Consider the following 27,008-nt stretch of genomic DNA (forward strand, 5'->3'; position numbering starts at 1 on the left):
CAAATAGAAAGACACTCCCTATGGATAATGATGGCAATATTTGGTGCAGAGACCCTGGCCTCAATCTAGTGTGAGCAACAGATTTGTTATTAGCACTGCTTTCAAAATGCAAATAAATCACCGCCCTCTAGGGGGCACAAAATGTCTATATTCAGAGGTACAGCAAGGTCCCGGGCAGTAAGTGGAGAGCAGGATCTAAGACTTAGTTTTAGTCCTTGCCCCTCTACCTACCTACTACACAGACAACACTGACTGACTTTCTCAGAGCCTGATTTTTTATCTGTTGTTTTTCAATGACAATTCCTGCCTATCTTACAAAGTGATTGTGGGGAGTCAAATAAGACAATGACAGTTCTTTTTTAGACTTAAAGGCCCTACTAATTTCTAGGATTTATCCCCCCGCCCCGCCATATAAGGTAGGGCTGAGACTTAGCATATATGTAAATTATGTATCTGGATCAGAAATCAATAGTTCCACTTAGCATATTTTGCAAAGTAAAAAGATTTTTTTTCAGATACTCCTGGTATATTCTAGGAGAAAATGGCATCATTACTGCTTTCAGTGTACATTATGAATCGACAATTGAGCACTGAAAAAGAACACTTGGTTCCAAAGTCTCTGTGCTTCCAGGGGCCAGAAGTTACCTGGAACTTCTTTCTACAAAATCCCAGACCTCTGAGGCTACTTTTTTTTTTTTTGAGATGGAGTTTCGCTCTGTCACCCAGGCTGGAGGGCAGTGGCGGGATCTCAGCTCCCTGCAACTTTCGCCTCCCAGGTTCAAGCCATTTTCTTCCCTCAGTCCCCTGAGTACTTGAATAGCTGGGATTACAGGCATACACCACCACTCCCAGCTAATTTTTGTATTTTTAGTAGAGATAGGGTTTCACCATGTTGGTCACACTGGTCTCGAACTTCTGACCTGGTGATCTGCCTGCCTCGGCCTCCCAAAGTGCTGGGATTACAGGTGTGAGCCACTGCACCTGGCCTGAGGCTACTTCTTTTAATGATATGGAACAAAAGCAAGAGGGACATAGGAAATACCACAGAATAGGTCTGTGGATGTCACCTGATCACTGAGAAGGCACCGTGATTAGTTATAGATAGAGATCAGACATAAGGTGGAGAGGAACGAGCCAAAGGAGAAGCTAGGCATTCCCTACCTCTATTTTTCTCCCACTGTACCCACCATTGTTTCACCCTGCAGAGTTAAACCAAGGGTGGGAATAATCTCACTTCTTTATGGGTAGGGTTGCCATTGTGTTGACTCTAATCTCCTGTTGGGCTGAATACCCACAGTCATGGAAAAGGGGGGAAAGTTGAAAATGCTCTCAGGGGCACATGACACCAGCCAGAGTGGGATCAGAAGTCTCAGCACTTCCTGGGGGTTCTGCACAGCAGGAAGGAGTCACTTTAATCTCTGTCTGACACTGGGTTATCATGAACTTCATCGTAATCAATACAGATGAACTAGAATTAACCTTCCTTTAACTGGGAAGTTACAATTAACTAGGTCATCTGGTTAACTGAAGTTAATTAAAAAGGAAAACACACCCTTGCTTTAATCTTTTCGGCTGAAAGTCTTTTAAAATGTGCATCTTCCCTTTCCACTGAACCTTCATAGCACACTCTTGGCATTCACCAAGGTTCACTGCATGTGAAGAAACTTGAAGGTCCATCATGTGGTCAATTTTAATTTTGCTGGCATGTAGGAGTAGACCATTTAGTTGGTGAGGGCACCATATTGGCATCTCACATTGACTGTCCGATCCTGTAGTCATCATGAAGGCATGAGCCCTCACAAAGCAAGAAAAACTATTTCTTAGTGGAAAATCACCATCGAGAGAGAGAGAGAGAAAACTTCAGTGAAACTTGAGAAGGTGGGTTAACTTATCTTGTATAGATAAAATGGGAACCAGATGGTTTTTGATGAAAAAAAATGTGATTTGGGGAAAAAACAGAAGTCAACATAAATACTTCTGAGGTTGCAAATTTGAGGTTTCTCAGAAAATAGCCTTTTTTTTTTTTTTAAATGCTGAGGGTCTACTATACAGACAGAGAAACATAAGTGGTTTCTGGATGACTGAGGATATGGTGGGGTCTTAGTATCATTACCCCAGCAATGTGATAAGGGATACCGATTTAGAGAGTTGAGAAAATTGGACTGTGTTCTAACTGCAGGGCAACTTAACAAATAAATTCCTGGTTTAGTCATTACTTGCTCTGTGAGTCCAACAGAACAACCTCTGAGTTGAGGTTGATTGATTAAAACCAAACAGTTGATTGATCATTCAGATTTATTGCATTCCACTTAGTCACTGAATTACTGTCTAGCTCTATGAGGAGTTGTTACCTCATTAAAAAGAAACTCGGTAACTATGTTATTTATTAACAAAAGAGTTTAAACCTAATGAAAAGTTGTTTTTAAAGTTTTATATATAGCATCCTTTGTATGAGCAGAGCTAGTGAGAATAGGATCATCACATAGTAAACATTACTAGGAAGACGAGGACATGGAAGGAAAGAAGATTAGAAAGAAAATAGGTAGAAATAAAGCATAGTATTCCACAATTCCAATTTCATTCCTGCTGTACTCCTCATCCCTCCATTCTGTGGTCAGACAAATGAGGAAAAACTCACACTATCCTTCACTCCTACCATTTTTCCATGTGCACATACAGATACACTCCTGGGAGGTCAATTCACAAATGACACCACTGAACCAGCAATGCCTGGCCAGTATGTGCAAATGAGTGCTATTTGTGCAAAGTGCTCAGCCTTAGTCACAGGAGTGCCTGCTGGAGAGATCAGTTCTCATGCAGGAAAGTGACAGAGGCCAAAGGCTTATTGCAAACCCCTCTGGATCTACAGAGACCCAAGACACACATGCATGTTTACCTGGGGAGCCTGCCAGAGAGTCCCCTCTGCTGACAGCGAAGGTACGAGACACAGAGACGGGCACTAAAGAGTCAGGGGCCAAGGATTTGTGAGTTGCAAAAGGGAAGATATAAACACAAAAGGAAAGAGACAAAGAACAAAGTGGGTGAGACTGTTCCTGGATCTTCACAACATCACATTTCTCTGCAAAAAGGAATCTTGACTCTGAAAACACAGGAATCACATCCTCTTACAAAGTCACTCTCCAGAAAGACAAGAAAATAAAATGGACTTTGCTGAAAGTGATCTGAAAAGATGTGCAACACATCTTAGAGGAAGTCAGAGATGCACAAGCACAAGCTGAGCCCTGTGGGGAACATACAGGCAGCATTCTCTGGGGCTCCCGTTTTGGTCCAGCAAACATGCTGGGAGCCCAGCACTGTGTTCCTACCAAGCTCTCCCATCTGCCATGGAGCTCAACTGCCAAGGGCGCCTGCATAGGCACACAGAGTCCTGAAAGGAAAGTGTGTGCTCCTGCTAGGGGCATCCTTGAGGAAGCTAGATCTTTTGTCTGATTCCTAGGAGCTCCCTCTGGTCACAGTGTTGGCGAGGAATTGTGCATTGCTAGAGGATAGGGAAACAGGAAGAACACTGTATCTAGCAGTGTTAATGTGAATCGACTTGATGAATTAAATCATAGCCACTTCGCAGTAAGTACCAGTGGTCCAAAGCATCCCTCTATTCCCTTTTCTTTCTCTTTCCCCACAGAGTGTGAAACGGTGCTGGCTATCGCTTGGGGGCCTGGGTGGAGTAGAGTGTGTTGTAACAGTCCAGTCCCTCCCCCATCAAGTGGTGTCTGGGCACGGGAACCATGGGAACCTGTCTTCATCTCTCTTATCTGATCATTCCCAGAGTCCTTTTAAGGAGCTAACTGAAACCAGACTGCAGATGATAGCATACTGAAATAGGCAGCTTCTGCAGTTTTATTTGCTACACCAAATGATTTTATTTGAAATTACCTACCTGATAATCCGTTACTCTGACATGAGATGTTAATGAATATTAGAATGGGCCTCTAATGTTATGAGACACACTGGAGTTAAGAAACCCTCTATTATCAAGAAGAATCACAGTTCTAAATGTATAAATGTATATAGCAAACTGTATACATTGTATACAATGTATTATACAATGTATAAATGTATACACCAAACAGATAGGAGACTTGTTTTCTCTACATCTGTACACTTGTGTGTGCACCTATTCCAGCTACCGTGGGTTCCTGGCAATCAGAACGAAGAAGAAGACAGTGTAGATTATGTTCCCTTCACCTCATTTAGGAAAGCCAGAGACTTCTTTGTAGCCTCAAGTTCAACTTTGAAGCATAGGTCATAGCACCAGTATTCTAGCAAACTCATCATCTTACTCCTCATCCTCAAAGACTGATTAAGCTACAGGCTAGCTTCAAGCATACGGGGAGTGGGCTGGGCCAAGACCCTACAAGATTTTATTGCCGTTTAGCTTAGACTGAAGCTCTCCCTCAACCTATAGGCTGATGTTCTTGGCAAGTGAAAGATGCTGGGTGGCTTGACCATGGGCTGAGCATTCACTGGGGATAACCGTGGGGTATGGCTGGCCTTTGCAGTTACCTCACACTTCACTACACTAAGTATGGATTTGGGCAGGAGGGACAATGTCTTTTTACCCCTATTGGCTAATAATATTTGTTTTTCCTTTGGAAGGTTTACAAAGATGCTCAGTAACATGGTGAAAGAAAGGGAAAGAGTGTTATGCTTCTTTTTAGTTAACTATTTTTAAAGGAGAAATCAATGTTGCAACTTTATTTCTACCTCACTGATACAATTGAAAGCTTTGGAAAGAACTAGAGACAGGAAGGTGGGAAAGGAAGAAATCAGATAACATCTTCCTTCTACTTAAAACAATTTTTTTTTTTTAAAGAAAGAAGGTCATATAAATTGGCTGGGCTAGGAAGCCATGTGTAGGTCTTTTTTTTTTCTCTCGGAATTTCCACCTCTTTTGGTCTTCTGGAAGAAATCACAGACGTTTCTAGGTAACATATTAGAATCCCAGGAATAGTCGCTAAAGTGATGGATGATGGAAATTTCCTTTAGAGAACTAAGGTTTGCCCAAGTCCTGTAGCCTGTCCCTCACTCATCTAGAGTTCTACTGAGCACCGATGCTTCCTTCATCAAACTTGACTGAGATTTGTTGGCTTAAGTATAATAATGTACCGGGGTCTTTTCAATTTTACAGATATCCTTAAGCTCTGCCACTCTTCAGACTGGACAGGTACTTCATTTCAGCCACTGGCTGGGCTATTACACTATAACAATTACACTGTAAATTGTTCCACTATTTCCACTTAGAAATTGCATTCCAGAATATGTTGGATCTAAAATCTGTATTTTATTGTGCTGTGTGAACTAGCCAGGACACCAGGAAGCATCTTGGCAGGTCACCAACTTACAGGGCGATTTGAAGCAAGTCATTTCCTTAGTTTCACTCACGTTAAAATGGTATCCACCTTGCCATGTTCCAGGGACTATGAGATCAAGCTCTGGGATCCTCTGATAATTCCCACAAGGCAGTGTGTAAAATCTTTATGATGAAAGACCCTAATTGGCATTGAAGTGGCCACTGTAAACACTAACGGCTGAAAGCAATGCAAAATTCACATCTGTGAATCAGAAAGAATAAATCTAGAGAAATAATTCTTTCTGGACCACGCTTTTACTCACAAGAAATGCCATGCCCTTTAAACACAAGTGCAGTGACTACACAGGAAACAGCAAGAAGGCAGAGCAAACAGAAGCACAGAAGGGGCAGAGCAAATCAGTCATCAGCCTTGTGCCAGCCCCCCACCAACAGCATGCACAGCCAGCTGGCAGATACCTCTCAACTAACTGAGAGGTAGAGAACAAGGAAAGAGAAGCAGATAAGCAATGCATTGCCCAAGGGTGGAACTTATATCCCCAAATCTTGCAGTCACTTCTTATTGAGGACAAACCCCACAGATGCAATAACAGCATCTGAGAACTTTCGAGTAAAGGCTAAAATGAGTGAATTATCATTGCACAGAAGGAAAAGCTGAACCTCTGCCAAATCACCTGCCTGCATTTCCTGGTAGGTGGCAATAAGTAGTGCCTCCCCTCATAACCCCTGCATCCCCCCAACCATTCATCACTTGCATGTGAGCAGAGAAGCTGCAGAAAACATTCCAGACACATAGAACCTAAGCTCCCATGGTCTGCGGGTACCTGGCAGGAAGCAGTGTTCCTGGCAGAACATTACAAAGAGGCTGCCAGCATTTGTCTTAGCCCCAGCCCAGGCTCAAAGTGATCGCAGTCCAGGTCCCAGAGTGGGCTGAGGCAGGACCACGATGGGGAGGATGAGGAAGGGGGTTGAGAGATACATACGAAAGACAGAAGATCCAGCCAGACTTCCAACCTTCCGCACGTCATTATCTAAGGATAGAAGGATGCAGTGGGTTTCAGAGGCAACTCAGAAAACACACTTCTTATGGGAATCTTCCTTCTTCTATCCACCCCCACCACCAATTAACCCTGTAAAAACTAGGCAATTAAATGGAACAAGTATAAAAAGCAAAATAAACTTGTCTTTTCATACTGAAATCGATCGTCCTAGATCCCTAACAATAATATTACTGCTTTTTACAATTCAATTTTTCGTCACTTTTTTTTAAGCACTAACTGAATGAAAAGTGATTTGTACACCCATCTTGCAGAGGAAGCAATTAAAACCAAGGAAGTTAAATGGCTTGTCCAGGGTGATTAACAAGAGTCAAAAGAGGAGTCAAGACTTGAACCCCTATGCTTTTTCTACCATATCCCATTACTTCCCCAATAAACAAATGGAAACTAGAATACCTGAGCAAGCAGTGGTCATGATGGCTGGGACGCCATAATAGGTAAAGGCTCCATTCTCAAAGCGAAGGCCTTCCTTACCAACTTCCACCTCTACTTTACCCTGGGGAAAAAAAAAAAAGAAACGTATTATGAATGTGTATGAGCACTTCCAGTTCTACTATTGACCAGAACCCTAAGCGTTTCTGCTTGGATAATAACTGGACTAGACCCATGTTCTTATCACAGAGGAATGTTAATTCTTTTATTTATTTATTTATTATTGCATTTTAGGTTTTGGGGTACATGTGAAGAACATGTAAAATTGTTGCATAGGTACACACATGGCAGTGTCGTTTACTGCCTTCCTCCCCATCACCTAAATCTGGCATTTCTCCCTATGTTATCCCTCCCTAACTCCCCACCCCCCAGGAATGTTAATTTTTAATTCTGTCCAGATTTACATTTCAAAAAGCACCTGCAACTTTAGTAGCTCTTTGCAGTAAATTCAGTGCTTCACTGTTCATAAAACAGCAACCAGTCATGAATAGCCAAGCTCTCCTTGTGTACTGTAATGGCCCTTCCGTGATGCAGGCCAAAGCACCAGCTAATCCAGGGCCTCATAAACTACCCCACTGGTTTAGTCTGAGATTGGAGCATTTTTAAGTCAGGTCAAGAGAAAATCTAACTCTGTGTGAAGCTTGTTTAATTCATTGCCAATAACAGTGATAGCTAATGTGTAATGTATAGCATGCATGGATATGACGCTGTGTTATATGCACTGCATAGATTCTTTTGCATAATTAGCTCATGCACAACCCCATGAGACACATACCATTTTTATCCCCAGTTTACAGGGGGCTCAGTTTTGAGGCTCAGAGAGGTTGAATAACTTGGTCAAGGTTAGTTAGGAAATGTCAACAATGGAATTTTAAAGCCACGTTTTTCAAATTTCTGAGCCTACACTCTTTCTACTACATTTTATTCCCTCCATGTTTTATTTGAAAACTGTTAAGTTTATTTTAAGCATAAGACATGAGACTATGTGATCATTATATTATACAAACAATGTAACAGGATTATTGTTGATTTCCGCCAGTGAAGCACATGACTCCATTTTTTGGAGAAGAGAGGTCATTTCATTGAGAACATTAGGAAGGATATATGTGAGGCAAATTACAGTGTCAGAGCAGAGAGGCTGGAGGTGGACTGTAACAAAGAGACCATTTCTAAGTTCATGGGAGATTAATCAAGACTTTAAAGTATAATCACTGTATTTAGGAACCACAACATTATGTTAGGAAGGGACAGGGAATCAGAATTAATGGTGAAGCCAGACAGGGCACCAGCAGTGTTACAAGCTGTAATCATGTCTGACACTTATCTAAGACAGGCCTATCCAAGTATCCAGAGCAGAAGGTGAGCATACTTATGTGAGCACTGCGAAGTTGTTGCACTTCTTTGAAGAGGTCATTTTCCCCTTCCTGGTCCTCTCAAGGGTGAGAATTTTCCAGGACCTGCAAAGTCTAAAATGCAGCTGAGAGAATGAATGTGTCCCATGTGCCTCCAGAGAGCAAAGCAAGGACCAGTATGGAAGTCAGAGATGGTGATTTTTCTGCTCAAGAGATAGAAGGGTTTAAAGAAGAGTTGTCTAAAGTTTAAGAGGCAGTGGGCAGTTTCATTTCAGGGGATGTTCAAGCAGAGATGAGGAGGTATTATAGCTTCTGCAGAGCAGCAGCTTTGGAAGTTTAGAAGCAGAACCCCTCTATTGGAGAGGTATTCACCCCACCCCAAACATCGCTGAGTTGTCAGACTAAATGTCAAAGACACCATAACTCCCAGGACACCAGTCTTCTATGTCTAGGCCCCTCCTGTGAGTCATGGAGAAATGTCCACCCATCTGGCCTTGTCCCTGAGGCAGCCAGCCAAGTCTTGGAACTTGGTGCTGAAGGAGACATGCCATTTCTTCACCCTGGGCATGGCGTCTTCTGGCTCTTAGAGATTCCCTGACTTTCCTACTCACCTGTAGAAGCAGCACAAAGTAGTCCACAGGGCGGTTGCGCTGGTAGAGATAGTGTTCTGCGGCCTTCTTGTTTTTCTCATCAAACTTCAGCTCCTGGATCACATTGGGATGTTTCAGGAGCCGGAGCAGGATCTTCTCCGAAAGGTACAGAGACTTAAATGGCTCCACTTCTAGAGGAGAGTGAGTGGGGAAGGAGGAATCAGCAACAGCCGTGTCCCACCCATTCCAGCAGTGGCAGCTGGGAGGAGTCAGATTGGGCACAACTAGGGCCCCCTATGCATGTACCTGGGCACCAGGCTGGCAGGGCTTCTGCAGTTCCTTTGGAGTGGAGGATCCTAATCCCAAGTGTGCATCTCAGGGCCTTACTCATGTCCTCTGGACAGTGTGTCCCTGCACTGGCATCTCAGGAGAAACAGGTCTCCATTTTGGAAATGTCTGTTTTGTTATTAATTTTCTTTGATTTTATTTAAAATTGGGCATGGATAACTAAGCCACATAAATAACAAAGACTTCAATGCTATAATTGAATGAAATGCAGAGAATTTAATCTGGCTTATTTGTATGACATACATCTGCTGAATGAAATGAAATCCCAGGTTAATAGAGACAGGCAATTATTTAATAAGTTGTCAATAATGTAAAGCATCATTGCATCATATTTATATATTACAGATATTATTTATATTACATATAGTATGTTAAATAGAGCTGCTTTGCTCTGGGAAATCAGCCAGTAGTTAAATCTGTATTCAGAACTAGAAATTCTACCTTAAAGAAGCTCCAACTTAAAATTTTTTACTCTTTAGCACCTAAAACAGTGCTAGCACTCATTATATACTCAATAAAATATATGTTGGATTAATTAAATATTGAACTTAGTGATTATGATCATTCTAGGTCAGCAAATTAATAAGGCATTGACGGTCAGAGAGCTCAAAGAGAAACTTTACCTTTTTCACAAGAAGGAGTTTATCCTTGGATCTTCTCACTTTTTTTCTCTCTAAAGATTCCAAGATTCACAATCCACTTCCGTATTTTAACAATTCATAGCTCACAGGCTTCTGTGACCCCTGGAGGCTACTGGACCCTAGGGTCTTGTTGGGTGGGACACAGCCTTTCCCTCCCCTACAAATACTCCGAGGAACCCAAGTCTAACAGACAGGGAGACGGCCTCAGGCTTCAGCCAGGAAGTGCAAAGAAAAGGGAGAAGTACAGCAATGGTTTCTTTAGCTCTTTTCTCTGGCAGAAGAGTTGAGTTATACTTATTTCTTCCCCTATAAGATCAGGCCTAGGGCTCAATCCGACAGTAGGTGGCATCCCTTACCCTATCTAAGGCAACCTTCTTGCTAGAACAGTGGTTCTCAATCCTGGCAGCATACTGTGCAGGCTGGAAGGTATTAACAAGGATTGGTGCCTGGGTTCCACCCTATTCTGTTTTGGCTTCTCTGGAGTGGAGACTTGAGTAGGCAGAGTCCTACCTGTGGCCATGAAGCGGTGTGTGGCCAGCAGGAGCTGTGGTGAGATCTTCACCCGCATCTCCGTGTCCGAAAGCTTAAACAAGGAGAAGTCATGCCGCTTCCGCTCCCGGTGCGGGACTCTCTGCTTTTTCCGATTATCAGCTGTGGGGTCACAGAGGGCAGATTGCAGCTATCTCAGAATCATTGTTGGTCTTTGAAATTTTTCCCAGAATCACAGGGGACAGATAGAACATTTCTGCAGTGTCAACTATGGGTGATATCACAACATCACCCATGAAGTAGAAGGATGTTGGTGAGGGATAGAAAATGAGAGATTGCCATCTTCATTTCAGTGTTTTCCATACTTAAGGGGTGTATAATAGAAAAAGGGGAAGGCTGGCTTGGGGTACGCAAGTCTGGGGTTCTGGTGCTTGTTCCCTTACTTAATAACCATGCAAACTCTCTAAGCATCAGAGTTTTTGTTTGTTTAATCTGTACAAGGAGGCTAATATTTAATATAGCTCTTGTACTCATCTTGTACAATTATTATCAGACTCCAACTGGAAACTACCTGTGAGAATGCTTTTACACCAAGTCATACAAACACAAGGGACCTGCATTCTTAGTATCCAGAAGGTTGCAGGGGCCCAGGGAATTTCTGACTCTGTCCCGCTCCTTTCCCCTGAGCTGGCTTTACCTAGTCTCCTGCTGCTTATCTGAACCATGCTCTGAGTGGCATCTGAAGCATGCCACACAAGGGAGGAGGGTGGCCATTACCTCTTATCTCATAATTTCCCTGTTTCAACCCCAGTCCCTCCACTGGGAGAAAATCAGAAAATATAAGGAAGAAGAGAGGAGAAGAAATAAGATTGGAACTATAATCTCTAAAGGTGGGTTTTCTGGGTGGGGGCCTCAGGTAGGGTCTGGTACCTCCCAAGAGCATGTATATATCAGTCATGTAATTATTGGTTGAAAAAATTTGCTTTTCCCAATTTAATTTGTTCATATGTTCTTTTTAAAGCTTGTCTAAATATATCTACTTTTTTTTTTCTTTTTCTTTTTGGTAGAGAGAATGTTTTCTTTGATCGTTTCTCTTTTGCTTTCTGAGTTTTGAGTAAAATTTTGAAACTGCTAGCCCATCTTATCTGCACTAAGGGGAACAGGGAAAAGGGGTTTGGATGTTCTTCAAATTTGGCCAAAAGAGAAACAGGGCTGTGAGGGAACTTATGGTGCCGGCTGAGTGGATGCAGTGGGAATGAAAGGGAATGGACCCTTGTGGTAGGAAAATAAGGCCCCAGAATCTGGCTCCCTGGTGTACCCCCTCTTCCTTTTGGGGCTTGCTTTTGGATTTCCTTCTAGAAGGGACAAAGTGCCCTCCTGCTGGCGCAGCTCTTCCGTGGCCTGCTCGGACTCCGGGCCTTTGCAGTCATCTGGCCCCTGCTTTGACACTCCTTTTGCTCAAGTCACAATGGGGAGAACCAGACCCGGGTGTCCAGATCACGTAAGACATCGGAGTCGTGCAAGAAGAAAGACAGTATCACTGGCTTCTTGGCCTTTTCACAGCTCTTAAGGAATCATGCCAGTAGCTGATTTATAAGGTAGAATGACCCTAACCTCCTCCTGTAGAAAGAGGATCACTCAGCTCAAAAGTAGCAAATACAGGTATTGGCCCAAGTCTTTTACTCTGGAACTAGTGAGCAACTTTCTGATTTGTATGAGTTTGCCTAAATAGCTCCCCTCTACCCCATCAGATTGCCACTAAACATGGCATCATTAGGGAATCATTCCTCTGATCTTCCCTTTTATTCCTTAGATTTGAATAGTGTATGTTTGAAGGCTTAAGGTTGTTCAAACAAGTGCTCTGGGTGGAGCTTACTCATTTATCAGCACCTAACACCTTGGTGTGAAGGTCTTCACTCATTTATTTGAGACACCTGGAAATTTTTTTTTTTTTTTTTTGAGACAGAGTCTTGCTTTGTCACCCAGGCTCCTAGGCTGGAGTGCAGTGGCACAACCTCAGCTCACTGCAGCCACAACCTCCCAGGCTCAGCTGATCCTCCCACCTCAGCCTAAGAAGTAGCTAGGACTACAGGCATGTGCCACCACACCTGGCTAACTTTTGTATTTTTTGTAGAGATGGGATTTCACCATGTTGCCTAGGCTACTCCTGAGAATTCTAAATCAAGAGTGGCTGGCAGAGGCGGGGGAGGGAGAGGATATTTCCAAGCTCAGTCCCTACATGAGGAAGACAGGCACAGTCAGAGCAAGCACAGCAGTACCAGGCTCTTGGAGGGAGGCACCATGACTTGACTGCTCATTTTTGTTAAGGCCTGGCACACCTTTTAGGGTTGATCTCTTCTTAGTGCAAAAGAAAGGCACTCTTTCTGCACTGCTCACTGCCTTACGGTATCAAAGCTCTTTCTACCAGAAGCCAGTTTCTGAAAGGTTGCATCTCACCAACTAAGGACAGAAGTCTGAAATGAGTTCTCTGAGAGGAAGAAAAGGATGGCTATCCCATGAGATGAAATTCTGAGGAGGAAACACTTCCTGGCCTAGGGAATCCCATGGACTTAGATAACATTCCAATCCTAGAGACAAAGCATGCCTTTGTAATGTTTGCAAGCAAAACTTTGATAAGGTTCAGTAACCTGAAGTCATCACGTCTGGATAGAAAAGTCCATATTGTTCCTGAGTGAGGGAGTTAGGAGGGGGAGTAGATCAGAAAGAAGGAAGCAGAGACAAGAGCAGGGACTCTGGTGGCTGGGGGAGGACAGAAGCCCAGGCCAAGGCCGTGCACTTACTGTAGAGATCAGTTTCATCCAGGATCTCTGACTTGATGATCTCCTCTATGATATCCTCCAGCGTAACAATGCCCATCACCTCATAGAAAGGGTCCCCTTCTCCCTCATTATTCACCCGCTGGACAATGGCCAGGTGAGATTTTCCTAGAGAACAAATGAAATCACAGTTAAGTATCTGGGACATTTTCAGACATCTTTCTTTGTGAGAAAAATGATACAAAGTTGCTGTCTTACCAATCTCAGGACTGTACTCATCCCAGGACCTACTTAAAATATGACATTTTAATGCAAGTGCTTATAAAAACAAGCATTTATAAATGCAAACCTTATTCTTTTAGATTTGTTTTTCTATTTAGGGAAGGAAGTTACCTAATATACTCAAAACCAGTTAAATTTTTCTTTGAACTTTTATGTATTAGAAAGTATATGTTAGCTGATCTAATATACACTAATTGAAAGAGCAAGAATTTAGAGTCAGAATTATGGTAGAAGTCATTCTCCTCCCCTAAGTCCCTTTCCCCGCTAACTATTCCAGTTACTATTCCTTGACAAATCATTTAATCTCCACTGAATTACAATCTCTCATCTAGAATCAGGAAATAATGCCAGTGTGTGATTTTAAAACATGGTCCCCGTGGTATGCCTCCCACGGAGAGGTGTGGTCTACAGCCCTTTGCCGTGAATCTGGGCGGGCTTGTGATTACTTTGACCAAAAGAGAATGGGAAATGAATGTCTGTTATAGGACTTCTGAGGCTAGGTCATAAAGGCATGTAGCTTTTGCTGCAAGAACACTGTAAAAAGTCTGACTACTACCCTGGAGGCCACATGTAGGTGCTTAGGTGCCAGTCCCAGCTGAGCCCACCTTTCTAGCCTTCCCACCAAAGTGCCAGGCAGCTTGGCAGAAGAAACCATCTTGGAAGTGGATCTGCCAGTCTCAGCTGATCCAGCCCCTTGTTTCACCCCCCAGCCTTTCAAGTAGCTTCCACCTGTGGACCCAGACACTGAGAAGCAGAGATAAGCCATTCCCACTGTACTTCTTTGGAATTCCTGACTCATAGAGTCTGCGAGCATAATAAAATAGTTGTTGTTTTATGGCTGTAAGTTTTGGGGTAGTTTGTGAGCAGCAATAGTAGCTAGAACAATCAGTACGTATAAGGTGACTATGGAGCTCAAATGACCTAGTGGATATGTGAAAAGACTATAAACTACAATGTGTCACTGGCAGAGACTTCATAGACTTCATTTTTATTGCCCGATGACTGAATAATAATAGTTTACATTTATTGAGCCGTTACTATGTGCCAGGCATTATTGAGATAACTCTATATTTATCTATTTAATTCTCGTAACAACCACTGAGGTGAGTACTATTCTCCACAGTTTACAGATAACAGAACTGAGGCACAGATTGGTTAAGTAGCATGCCTAAAGTTACACAGACTAAACGGCAGAGCTGGATTGCAAATCCAGGTAACTAGGCTCAGTACTAACCTGGGGACTGAAGTTTTATCTGACAGTCCAGCTTCGTATCAGTTTGTTTTCTTCTGCTGTATAGACACATTTCCTAGTCCTTTTTCTGAAATGCAAATCTGTGTGGTTCTTTTTTCTTGGCTCAGAGACATTTAAGGAGAAAATCTAGGGTACTGACTCAGATGTTATTCTTGAAAACAACAACAAAAAGCAAGTTCATGTTTTATTTGTACCTTTATAAGTTCTCGCTTCGCCATTGCTAAAAATATCAGTTAAGATGAGTCATCGGTTTGCTGGAGGCATAATGAACCACTAAAATGTAAATGAACTTCTATATCAAATATCTGAAATCACAAGATAGCTACCCTTGGAGTTTTTAAACTGAAATGAAATTGGAAAGATGGCATTTGTATCACCCAAGAATGGTCTCTATTTTTTTCCCCACCTTCAACCTAACCTTCAGTCTACTTCTATACTGATCTGATCATGCCACAGCCCTCCTTGAAAACCCTCTATAGCTCCCTACTGCTTATAGAATCAAGTCCAGGCTCATTAATTTGGCATTATATTATCAAGATTCCACAATGTGGCTCTTCTCTGTCTAACTGTATGCCCTGCTACATCCTCTATTCATTCTATACTCCAGACATACCAGGTTACAACCACTTCCTCGATTTCTCTTTCCCATCGCCGTGATCCCCACCATGGCGGGGTGGGGGCTCTAACCCAGGTATCAGCTCTCCAAGAAAGCTCTTCTAGATCTGCTCCGTTCTGAATCTGAACTAATCTCTCTATTACAGCATTTATCACAATTTGCTACTTCTTGTAACTAGCAATGTGTGTGTCCTATACTAGACAGCATTTCTTCCTCAGATCATGAACTATTTTAGGACAAAGGATCATATACTTAAATAAGGTTCCCTCCATATATCCCACAGCCAATCAGTGCCTGAAGAACAGAAGATTGAATAAAAACTCATAGTTTATACAATAGGTGATATTAAAATCAGATACTAAATAAAGCCTTTATTTTTTGATAAAATATAATAGTATGTTTAAATTAAAATTTAAACCCTTCATCAGTGGTTCTAAAATTATCCTTCTTGGAAACAACTATATCCTACCCAATTGGGCCAAAGTACTTTGTAGCTTAAATTAGATTATGTTAATTGTTAGAATGTGCTCAATTTAAAGTTTTTCATTTCTAACACATTTTGCTTAACTTACAGCACCTATTCTCACTTTTCTGCTAACATGTGCTAGCAGATGACAAAACAAATGACTAATATAATGAAAAGCCTTGGAAAAGTGATTTCTTAAAATTTTTTTCTATAATTGTTTTTTTTTTTTTGGTAATGTGAACCCTAGAATACATATACTACAGCCATACTCCCTACCACTAAGATGATTTGTTCATATGATGAAATTAAATTGACAGTTTTTGATATTTTACAAAGAGTACTATGATTTCCATATTAAAAAGCCACCATTGCTCTATATTTTGAAAGTTCAGTTTGAGGACACACTATGCTATCACCAAGGAATAGAGATTTTAAGTCCTAATTATATAACATTTAAGATAATGTACCTAGGCAATCTATTTAGAAACACTTTATAATTTACCCTTAGCCTCTAAACTTCCCTCCAAAGCCTACAAAAAAATGAAGGAAACCATTTCTTCTTAAGGACAAACTGGGATGGGAATTGTCAATCACAATCCTTATTCTGAGTTGACACTCACAGGGATAAGGAAACCAACTGCTTCCATGATACATAGACCTGAGGTCCTCCCTCTCATGAAAGGTTGGTCTTCATGAACCCTATGCCTGCACCTCTCCCACTCCCTTTCTGGATCCTAGAGGTGCTGGGGGTGGCCCTACATGAAGCCAATCTGGAGACAGGAGCAAGTCACTCTCTCCTGCCACAGCACTTTGTACATATCTCTCTATTGGTATTTATAATAACAATAATAGCTGTTATTATTATTATTGAAGCCATCTTTTGCTATGTACACTCTATGGGCCAGGAACAATGTCAGGCATTGCACACACATTATTTCACCCTGGTTTTCTTCTATTTATGTGATTCCCACTCCCTCCAGTGAAGGTCAGCTCCCTGAGAGGCAACAGATATGCTATGTCCTATTTAATTCTGTTTCCTCAGAATCTAGAATAGCATCTGGCACATTATCACTAAGGAAATACAAATCAAAATCTTACATCTCATAAAAAGACAACTCCAAAAGTGGGCAAAAGATTTGAGTGATATTTCTCCAAGGAAGACAAACAATTGGTCAATGCACATGAAAAGATGCTTAACATTGAAAGGTCAACAACTAGTAGCTGATAACTGGATATCCACATACAAAAAATAATGAAGTTGGATGCCTGCCTCACACTATACATAAGAATGAACTAACAAGGGATCAAGCACCTACATATAAGAGTAAAAACTGTAAAACTCTTAGAAAAAAAATAAGAGAAAATCTTTGTGACATTAGAGTAGGCAAAAAGTGGTTTCTTAGGACACACAAAATACAATCAAATAAACATACCAAATGGACTTCACCAAAATGAGAAACATCCGTGTAAAGTATGCTACCAAGAAAGGTAAAAGACAATTCACAGAATGGAAGAAAATGTTTGCAAATCATTAGATGAAGGACTTATATCCAGAATATATAATGAAATACTACAACACACAGAAAACTAACTCAAAAAGTGAGCAAAGGATTTGAACCGATATTTCTCCAATGAAGATATACAATTGGTTAATAAGCAAATGAAAAGATGCTTAACATTGTCATCATGAAGAAAATTCAAATCAAGATGCTAATGAAATACTTTATACTCACAAGATGGCTATAATAAAAAAGACAGATAATAACAAGTGTTGGTTAGGATACAGAAAAATTGAACCCCTCAGATGTTGCTGGTGGGATTATAAAATAATTCACTCGATTTAAAAATAGTCTGGTGATTCCTCAAGAAGTTAAACACAAAATTATCAAACGACCCAGCAATTCTACTTTTAGAGAAATGAAAATATACGTCCACACAAAAACTTGTACACAAATGTTCAGAGCAGTATTATTCCTAACAGCTTAAAAGTGAAAACAATCCAAATGTTTCCAAACAAATAAACAAAATGTGGTAAATAAATACAATGGGATAGTAACCTGCCATAAAAAGGAATGAAGTACACGCTACAACGTGGATGACCCTTGAAAGCATTATGCTAAGTGAAAGAGGCCAGCCACAAAAGGCCATATGTTGTCTGATTCCATTTATGTAAAATCTCCAGAATAGACAATTTACAGATGAATAAAGTAGATCATGGTTGCCAGAAGCTGGGCAAAGGAGAGTATGGGGCATGGCTACTAGTGAGTAATAGTTTATTTTGGGGTGATGAAATATTCTGGAATTAGATTCTTAGGGGTGCTTGCACAACTGAATATACTAAAATGCATGAAGTGTGCACTTTAAAGGATGAGTTTTATGGTATGTGAATCTTATCTCAATGAAGTTATTATTTTTTAAAAAGAAAGCCAATTGAAAAAAATAATAACCCATGCCTGAATGAGCAGGAAGTTGGTACGGCTGAGAGTTACAACCTACAACACAAGTTGAGTAAATGTAGGGACTGCTTCATAAAGAGAATGGGTTGAAATGAGAGGAATGCTTGTTTGCACCTGGGTAATAATTTAAAGCACACATTATCATTTTGTGCTCTAGTATGTGTGGAGAGTAAAAATGGTCTCCCACAGATGAGGCCACTGGGAGACCAGAAACAGGGGAGAAGGCACCATATTATGAGTTTTGTGCAGGTAGAAATGGTGAACAGGGATGAGGGCTTGATCACAGATGGGAGGGGGAAAATATGAGAACAAAGAGCTACTGGCCTGGAACATAGCAGGTTCACATCTTTCAGAAACCTCATCAACTCTCAGGGATGACTTGTGAATATTTACAACTCCTAAACTGGGTCCAGCTGGGGCAGTGGGGGCTCAAATATCCCAAGCATTTCCATCTTTCTCTGGGAAAATGCTAGTGTCTAACACACATTATTTCTCCTCTCTACCTGTTCACCATTTCTACCTTTACTTCCTAATGGCATATATAGCAAAGTGGCTTAAGTTTTTGCATTTCTCTTCTGCCTTCCTACGAGATTCTGTGAATGGGAACTGTGGCCTTTACTGTTGAACCATCCCTCTACAGACTAGCAAAAATTCTCAAATGCCTTCTCACAACCATTAGTCCAATCTTGGTTTCCTTCCAACTTTCTAGAAAAGTGAGATGCCTGTGAAATAATTTAGGCTAATAATGTATCTTGAGTATACTACTGCACCATTGAACATCAATAGATAAGAAATCTCTGGGCTGAGTTGAAAAGTAAAGCAACAGTGGGCTTTATGAAAATGCACTTTCTAAAAATGAAAGCTACATCTGTCTCTGAGATGTAAAGAACATATTTAACTCTGGGCTCACTGGTGTCTCACTTCGGATCTGGTGTCTCACTTCAGATCTGGTGTCTACAAACTCTTTGGCCTCTGGCTTGAATTTCTGCCCTGTTCCTGGTGATCAGCCTCGACAGAAGCCCAGCACTATCCTGATGGCCTGCTGAAAGTTGCCTTTCCCAATTTCTACCAGCTGTGAGTTCCTCAAGCCTTGGTTTGCTTCCTTCAAGCCTTGACTACTTCCTCCTTGCCCAGCCTCCAATTTACAATCTCTGGCTCCAACCCTGCCCACATCTTAATGAGACACAACAAAAATGATCTGTACCTGACCTCAACTTCGTTTGTACTACAGTGTTAGGAGGCATCTGGGTGGAACAGGGGAAATAATCCTCAATGAAGCCTCAGGGATTGGAGTCATACTTCTCTAGGATTAGCTGATATTTACTAGTGATCTATTTTTCCTCTATTAAACAGGGCCACCTGGTAAGAACCTCCACTCTCAGTGCTTTGGAATGCATTTCACCTAGTTCAGTGGTTTTCAACGCTGGCTGTGCATTAGAATTATTTGAGAAGCTTTAAGTATATTCTATTAATGTAACTGGATCTCACACCTGGAAATTCTGATTTCATTGGTGAGGGGATGGCATCAGACCCCCAAGTGAGTCTAACATTCAGCCAAAGTTGAGGACTACTATCTTGGCTTGTGACATTCGTTCTCAAAGTGTGGTTCCTGGACCACCAGCATCAACATCACTTGAACTAATTAAATATGCAAATTCTGGCTGGGTGTAGTGGTTCATGACTATAATCCCAGTACTTTGGGAGGTTGATGCAGGAGGACTGCTTGAGCCCAGAAGTTTGAGACCAGCCTGGGCAACATGGGGAAACCCTGTCTCTATAAAAAAATACAAAAATTAGCTGGGCATGGTCACATGTGCCTATAGTCCCAGTTACTAGAGAGGATGAGGTGGGAGGATCACCTGAACCTGGAAAGTTGAGGGTGCAGTGAACTGTGATCATACCACTGCACTCCAGCATGGGCAGCAGAGCAAGACCCTTTCTCAAAAAATAAATTAAAAAAATGCAAATTCTCAGGCTCAGCCCTAGACCTAGTGAATCAGAATCCCTGGAGTCATAGCCCAGTGATCTGTGGCTTAATAAGCTTTACAGGTAGTTTTGATACAGGCTAAAGTTTGAAAACCACTGGTTTATGGGTAATTTGTCACTCTGGTTATGACGAAGAGAAATAAGTGCCGAGATGTCTAGTAAATCCTGGTCCCTTTGGTGTACCTAGCTTAAGGCTCACAAGATGCTAAGTACTCATGAAAAGAACCTCCCAAAACAAAGGGTGGCTGTAGTGGCAAGACGATTAATGCTATCTCTCACATAGTGTGAGTGGTTATAGTATTTTGTTGATATGGGCAAAAAGTAGTAATTAACTATTCAACACTGGGTTTGGGAAAGGGTCTCTTTGTAGCTTCTGTACCAATCTCCTCTGAGACAGGCTTGAGATACCACATTACCTATTAGGCTCTTTTACATCTGAGGTCAGTAAAATTACCCATTACTGAAGGTCAAATTGGTGTTTTCCATTGCCCCAAGAATCCAACGGACGGACAGTCCTAGTACTGGTTACTGGCGGTGCTCTGCCTAAGGTTTTTATCACTACCTTGTATCGACATACCCAAACTACAAGTCAGATTTCTTTGAAGATGATGAGGTTTTCAGGTATTATTTTTAAAGCAGTGGTTCTCAAACGGAGGTGATTTTGCCCCCCAGGGAACATTTGGCCATGTATGGAGACAATTTTGGTTGTCACAACTTGGGGCAGGGAATGCTACTGGCATTTGGTAGGTAGAGGCCAGGGATGAAGCTAAACATCCTTCAATGCACAGAACAGTCCCCCATCACAAAGAATTACCTGGCACCAAACATCAATACTACTGAGGTCGAAAGCCCTGGCCTGTTGTGGGGGTGGGGTGGGGGAAGAGAGAACATTAGGAAAAATAGCTAATGCATGCTGGGCTTAATACCTAGGTGATGGGAAAACTACCATGGCACACGTTTACCTATGTAGCAAACCTACATCCTGCACATATACCCTAGAACTTGAAATAAAAATTTAAAAATGTACAGAAAGGCAGTGAAAGGAACATCACAACTGTATTTTGATATTTGAAGAAGCTAAAATAGCCTCTAAAAGTCTCTAATAAATATAGCCTAATCTGTTCTACATGGTTTAGGCACATCCATAGAGAAGAACTCTCAAGGACCCTGTTAGCATACCTCCAGTGCCTTGGGGAAACAAAAAAGCAAATAATCGATTTACTTCCTCTCTTCTTCAAAAATAGCTACAGCACTTCGGTAACTGTTCCCAAGATAAAATATAAAAGCTAGGAGGAAAGCATATTGCTTGGAAATAGAGAACTAAGCAAAATCATTTTATGGTTTTATGGTTTCTGCCTCACTTATGACCTTCACCTTATAAAATATAGTGGCTTTTGCTACGTCCTTCTTCCTGGTGTGCTTGCAGCATCCTCTATTTGTTTGGTAGGCAGCACTGAGTGTCTCCTCTTTCTTAATTTGGTCTTGGTGATTCAGTATCAATGGAAATGTATTCTTTGGAGCAGCAGCATGAACACTACCTGGGCTTTTGTTCAAAATGCAAGATCTGAGGTCCTATCTCTGCCCTACAGAATCAGGATCTTGCAGGGTGGGGTAGGGCCCAGAGAGCTGTTTCAGTGAGCTTTCCAGGTGATTCCTACGCATACTAAAGTTTGAGAAGCACTACTCTTGACATGTACTACTCAAAGTGTAGTCCTTGGATTGGAAACATTAGTATCACTTGGGAGCTTATGAGAGAAGGGGAAATTCAGGCCTGCATGTTAGCTTTCTGAATCAGAATTTGCATTTCCTCCAGACCTCCAGGTGATTCTTATGCACATTTGAGTATGAGAAAACCTGGGCAAGACTACCCTAGTTCTCTTCCCACCCTTATGACTCGTACTTTTCTATTTCCATTGTGGATTCCTTCTTTTTTTTTTAATCCTCACCTACAGATAAATATATCTTAAAGACTTGGACTCAGTGATTCTCAACCCTGGCTACACGTTGGAGTCACCTACTGATGACTATGTCCCACCCACAGAAATTCTGATCTAATTGATCATGAATGAGGCTGGGACACCGGCATGTTTTAAACTTTTTCAGGTGATTCTAATAAGTGCTTCAAGTTAACTTCTGTTCTGAAGGCAAGTGATTTCAGCATTTCCAACTAAAGTACCCTGTTCATCTCATTGGGACTGGTTAGACAGTGGGTGCAATCCACGGAAGGCGAGCCAAAGCAGGGTGGGGCATTGCCTCATCTAGGAAGTGCAAGGGTTGGGGAGCTGCATCCCCTAGCCAAGGGAAGCCATGGGGGACTGTGCCATGAGGAATGGTGCACCCTGGCCCAGATACTACACTTTTCCCATGGTCTTCACAACCCACAGATGAGGAGATTCCCTAGGGTACCTACCTGCCCAGGGCCCTGGGTTTCAAGAACAGCACTGGGCGGCCATTTGAGCAGACACCGAGTTAGCTGCAGGAGTTTTTTTTTTTTTTTTTTTTCATACTCCAATGATGCCTGAAATGCCAGTGAGACACAACCGTTCACTACCCTGAAAAGGGGGCTGAAGCCAGGGAGCCAAGTGGTCTAACTCAGTGGATCCCAACCCCATGGAGACCAGCAAGCTAAGACCCACTGGCTTGAAATTCTTGTTGCCAGCACAGCAGTTTGAAGTCAACCTGGGATGCTCGAGCTTGGTTGGGGGAGGGGGTTTCGCCATTACTGAGGCTTGGGTAGGTGGTTTTCCTCTCACAGTGTAAATAAAGCTGCAGGGAAGTTCCAACTGGGTGGAGCCCTCCACAGCTCAGCAAAGCCACTGTAGCCACACTGCTTCTCTACATTCCTTCTCTCTGGGCAGGGCATCTCTGAAAGAAAGGCAGCAGCCCCAGTCAGGGGCTTTTAGATAAAACTCCCATCTCCCTGGGACAGAGCACCTTGGGGAAGGGGCGGCTAAGGGCACAGCTTCAGCAGACTTAAACATCCCTGCCTTCCAGCTCTGTGCAGTGGATCTCCCAGTACAGCACTCAAGCTCTGCTAAGGGTCAGACTGCCTCCTCAAGTGGATCCCTGACCCCCATGTATCCTGACTGGGAGATACCTCCCAGTAGGGTCTGACAGACACCTCATACAGGAAAGCTCTGGCTGGCATCTGGTGGGTGCCCCTCCAGGATGGAGTTTCCAGAGGAAGGAACAGGCAGCAATCTTTACTGTTCTGCAGCCTCTGCTGGTGACACCGAGGCAAACAGGGTCTGGAGTGGACCTCCAGCAAACTCCAGCAGACCTGTAGCAGAGGGGCTTGACAGGTAGAAGGAAAACTAACAAACAGAAAGAAATAGCATCAACATCAACAAAAAGAACCCCATCTGAAGGTCACTAACATCAAAGACCAAAGGTAGAAAAATCCATGAAGATGGGGATAAACCAGTGCAAAAAAGCGGAAAATTCCAAAAACCAGAATGCCTTTTCTCCTCCAAAAGATCACAACTCCTTGCCAGCAAGGAAACAAAACCGGATGGAGAATGAATTTGACAAATTGACAGCAATAGGCTTTAGAAGGTGGGCAATAACAAACTCCTCTGAGCTAAAGGAGCATGTTTTAACTCAATGCAAGGAAGCTAAGAACCTTGAAAAATGGTTAGAGGAATTGCTAACTAGAATAATCAGTTTAGAGAAGAACATATATGAACTGATAGAGCTGAAAAATACAGCACGAGAACTTCATGAAGCATATATAAGTATCAATAGCCAAATCGATAAAGCAGAAAAAAGGATAACAGAGATTGAAGATCAACTTAATGAAATAAAGCATGAAGACAAGATTAGAGAAAAAAGAATAAAAAGGAATGAATAAAGCCTTCAAGAAATATGGAACTATGTGAAAAGACCAAACCTATGTTTGATTGGTGTACCTGAAAGTGACAGGGAGGATGGAACCAAGTTGGAAAACACTCTTGAGGATATTATGCAGGAGAACTTCCCCAACCTAGCAAGGCAGGCCAACATTCAAATTCAGGAAATACAGAGAACACCACAAAGATACTACTTGAGAAGAGCAACCCCAAGACCCAAAATTGTCAGATTCACCAAGGTTGAAATGAAGGAAAAAACGTTAAGGGCAGCCAGAGAGGAAGGTCGGGTTACCCACAAAGGGAAGCCCATCAGACTCACAGTGTATCTCTCTGCAGAAACCCTACTGGCCAGAAGAGAGTGGAGACCAATATTCAACATCCTTAAAGAAAAGAACTTGCAACCCAGAATCTCATATCCAGCCAAACTAAGCTTCATAAGTGAAGGAGAAATAAAATTCTTTATGGACAAGCAATTGCGGAGAGATTTCTTTACCACCAGACCTACCTTCCTTACACCTTATAAAAAAATTAACTCAAGATGGATTAATGACTTAAACGTAAGACCTAAAACCATAAAAACCCTAGAAGAAAACCTAGGCATTACCATTCTAGGCATGGGCAAAGACTTCATGACTAAAATAAAAAAAGCAACGGCAACAAAAACCAAAATTGACAAATGGGACCTAATTAAATTAAAGAGCTTATGTACAGCAAAAGAAACTATCATCAGAGTGAACAGGCAACCTATAGAAGGGGAAAAAATTTTCAATCTATCCATCTGACAAAGGGCTAATATCCAGAATCTACAAATAATTTAAATAACTTTACAAGAAAAAACAACCCCATCAAAAAGTAGGCAAATGATATGAACAGACACTTCTTAAAAGAAGACGTTTATGTAGCCAATAAACATGAAAAAAAGCTCATCATCACTGGTCATTAGAGAAATGCAAATCAAAACCGCAATGAGATACCATCTCACGCCAGTTATAGTGGTGATCACTAAAATGTCAGAAACAACAGATGCTGGAGAGGATGTGGAGAAATAAGAATACTTTTACACTGTTGGTGGGAGTGTAAATTAGTTCGACCATGGTGGAAGACAGTGTGGTGATTCCTCAAGGATCTAGAGCCAGATATACCATTTGACCCAGCATCCCATTACTGGGTATATAGCCAAAGGATTATAAATCATTCTATTATAAAGACACTGTAAGGCCAGTCGCCTGGCCGGGAGCCCAGACACACCCACTCCCTCACCGGGAGCTTGGACACGCCCACACCCCCTCCCTCTCTGGGAGCTCGGACACGCCCACCCCCCTCACACAGCCTAGCCCTCCCTTAAAGAACCCTGCCAAAATGCAAAAGAAGTCTTGTAAATCTACCCAATAGCATTCGAGTCTTAGCTACCCAATAGCAGTTGAGTCTTGTAAATCTACCTGCCAATAGCAAGCTTGCCCTGCTCCCTATAAAACCCCACGTCTGAGAGGAGTCCGTGTGACTTCTCCGGCCCCTCCTGTCAGACCACAGAACCTCGCCGGGGAGCTGAATAAATTAGCATTGGATCTTCTTGTGCTGGCCTCAGTTTCTTCATTTTAAACTCAGCAAGAACCCAAGGACCCTTACAGACACATGCACAGGTATGTTTATTGTGGCAATGTTCACAACAGCAAAGACTTGGAACCAACCCAAATGCCCATCAATGATAGACTGGGTAAAGAAAATGTGGCACATATACAACATGGAATACTAAAGGATGAGTTTATGTCCTTTGAAGGGACATGGGTGAAGCTGGAAATCATCATTCCCAGCAAACTAACACAAGAACAGAAGACCAAATGCCGCATGTTCTCACTCATAAGTGGGAGTTGAACAATGAGAACACATGAACACAGGGAGGGGAACATCACACACCAGGGCCTGTTGGGGGATGAGGGGCTTAAGGGAAGGATAGCATTAGGAGAAATATCTAATGTAGATGATGGGTTGATGGGTGCAGCAAACCACCATGGCATGTGTATACCTATGTAACAAACCTGCACGTTCTGCACATGTACCCTAGAACTTAAAGTATTAAAAAAAAAAAAAAAGAACTTCTGCTCCGGTCCTTGATCTTCTGCTCATCTCGCCTGTTGATTAAAGATCCCAGCAAAGACTGGTCGCAGTGGCTCACACCTGTAATCTCAGCACTTTGGGAGGCCGAGGCGTGTAGATGACGAGGTCAAGAGATCGAGAACATCCTGGCCAACATGGTGAAACCCCGTCTCTACTAAAAATACAAAAATTAGCCGGGCATTTCACATGCGCCTGTAGTCCCAGCTACTCGGGAGCTGAGGTGAAAGAATCGCTTGAACCCGGGAGGTGGAGGTTGCAGTGAGTTGAGACTGTGCCACTGTGCTCCAGCCTGGTGACAAAGCAAGACTCCGTCTCAAAAAAAAAAAAAAAAAAAATCCCTGCAAAGCCTATTAATTTAAATATCACCATCACTTCTTTCCTGAGAACTGGATTTATATCTGAACATAGGTGTTGATTTTGTTTGTTTTGAGACAGGACCTTACTCTGTTGCCCAGGTTGGAGTGCAGTGGTGCAATTTCAGGTCACTGCCACTTCTGCCTCCCAGGCTCAAGGGATCCTCCCACCTCAGCTTCCTGAGTAGCTAAGACCACAGACTCAAGCTACCAGGCCTGGCTATTTTTTTTTTTTTTTTTTTTTTTGTAGAGATGGGGTTTTGCCATGTTGCTCAGGCTGGTCTGGAACTCCTGAGCACAAGTGATCTGCCTATCTTGGCTGGGATTACAGGTGTGAGCCACTGCACCCAGTCTCAATGTCTATTTTGAACACCCATCTTGTTTTAGATATTTTGCCTGAGCTGTCTTGTCAAAATCACTTACCCAAATAGAAACTCCTGATCTTCAAGACACACTGCCCCTGCTCTTCCTCCCTCTTCACTACAGTAAATGGTACCATCAACTCTAGTTACTTTGAGTCATAACCCGAGTCATCTTTTATCTTCTTTACCTTTATGTCAATTTACAAAAAAAAAAAGACCCACATAATTTCGATTCTTCTTCCTTTATTCTTTCAAC

The 27,008-nt window shown here is 42.1% G+C and overlaps 1 protein-coding gene across 1 annotated transcript in view; it reads right to left on the bottom strand.

The window, feature by feature from the left end:
• The window catches only part of CNNM1 (cyclin and CBS domain divalent metal cation transport mediator 1), a 65,414-nt gene that overhangs the window by 19,212 nt on the left and 19,194 nt on the right, over positions 1-27,008 (bottom strand). Inside the window, exons 2-7 of the mRNA XM_012439470.3 lie at positions 13,041-13,184; positions 10,261-10,401; positions 8,783-8,952; positions 6,784-6,883; positions 6,313-6,360; positions 2,897-2,959 (exon numbers count right to left, since the gene is read on the bottom strand). Of these exons, the coding sequence (XP_012294893.2) occupies positions 2,897-2,959; positions 6,313-6,360; positions 6,784-6,883; positions 8,783-8,952; positions 10,261-10,401; positions 13,041-13,184 (666 nt within the window). The remainder of the gene's footprint in view (positions 1-2,896; positions 2,960-6,312; positions 6,361-6,783; positions 6,884-8,782; positions 8,953-10,260; positions 10,402-13,040; positions 13,185-27,008) is intronic.

Source organism: Aotus nancymaae, unplaced genomic scaffold (assembly GCF_030222135.1).
Source record: "Aotus nancymaae isolate 86718 unplaced genomic scaffold, 86718_ANA_hifiasm-v0.15.2.pri h1tg000010l, whole genome shotgun sequence".
NCBI classification, from domain to species: domain Eukaryota; kingdom Metazoa; phylum Chordata; class Mammalia; order Primates; family Aotidae; genus Aotus; species Aotus nancymaae.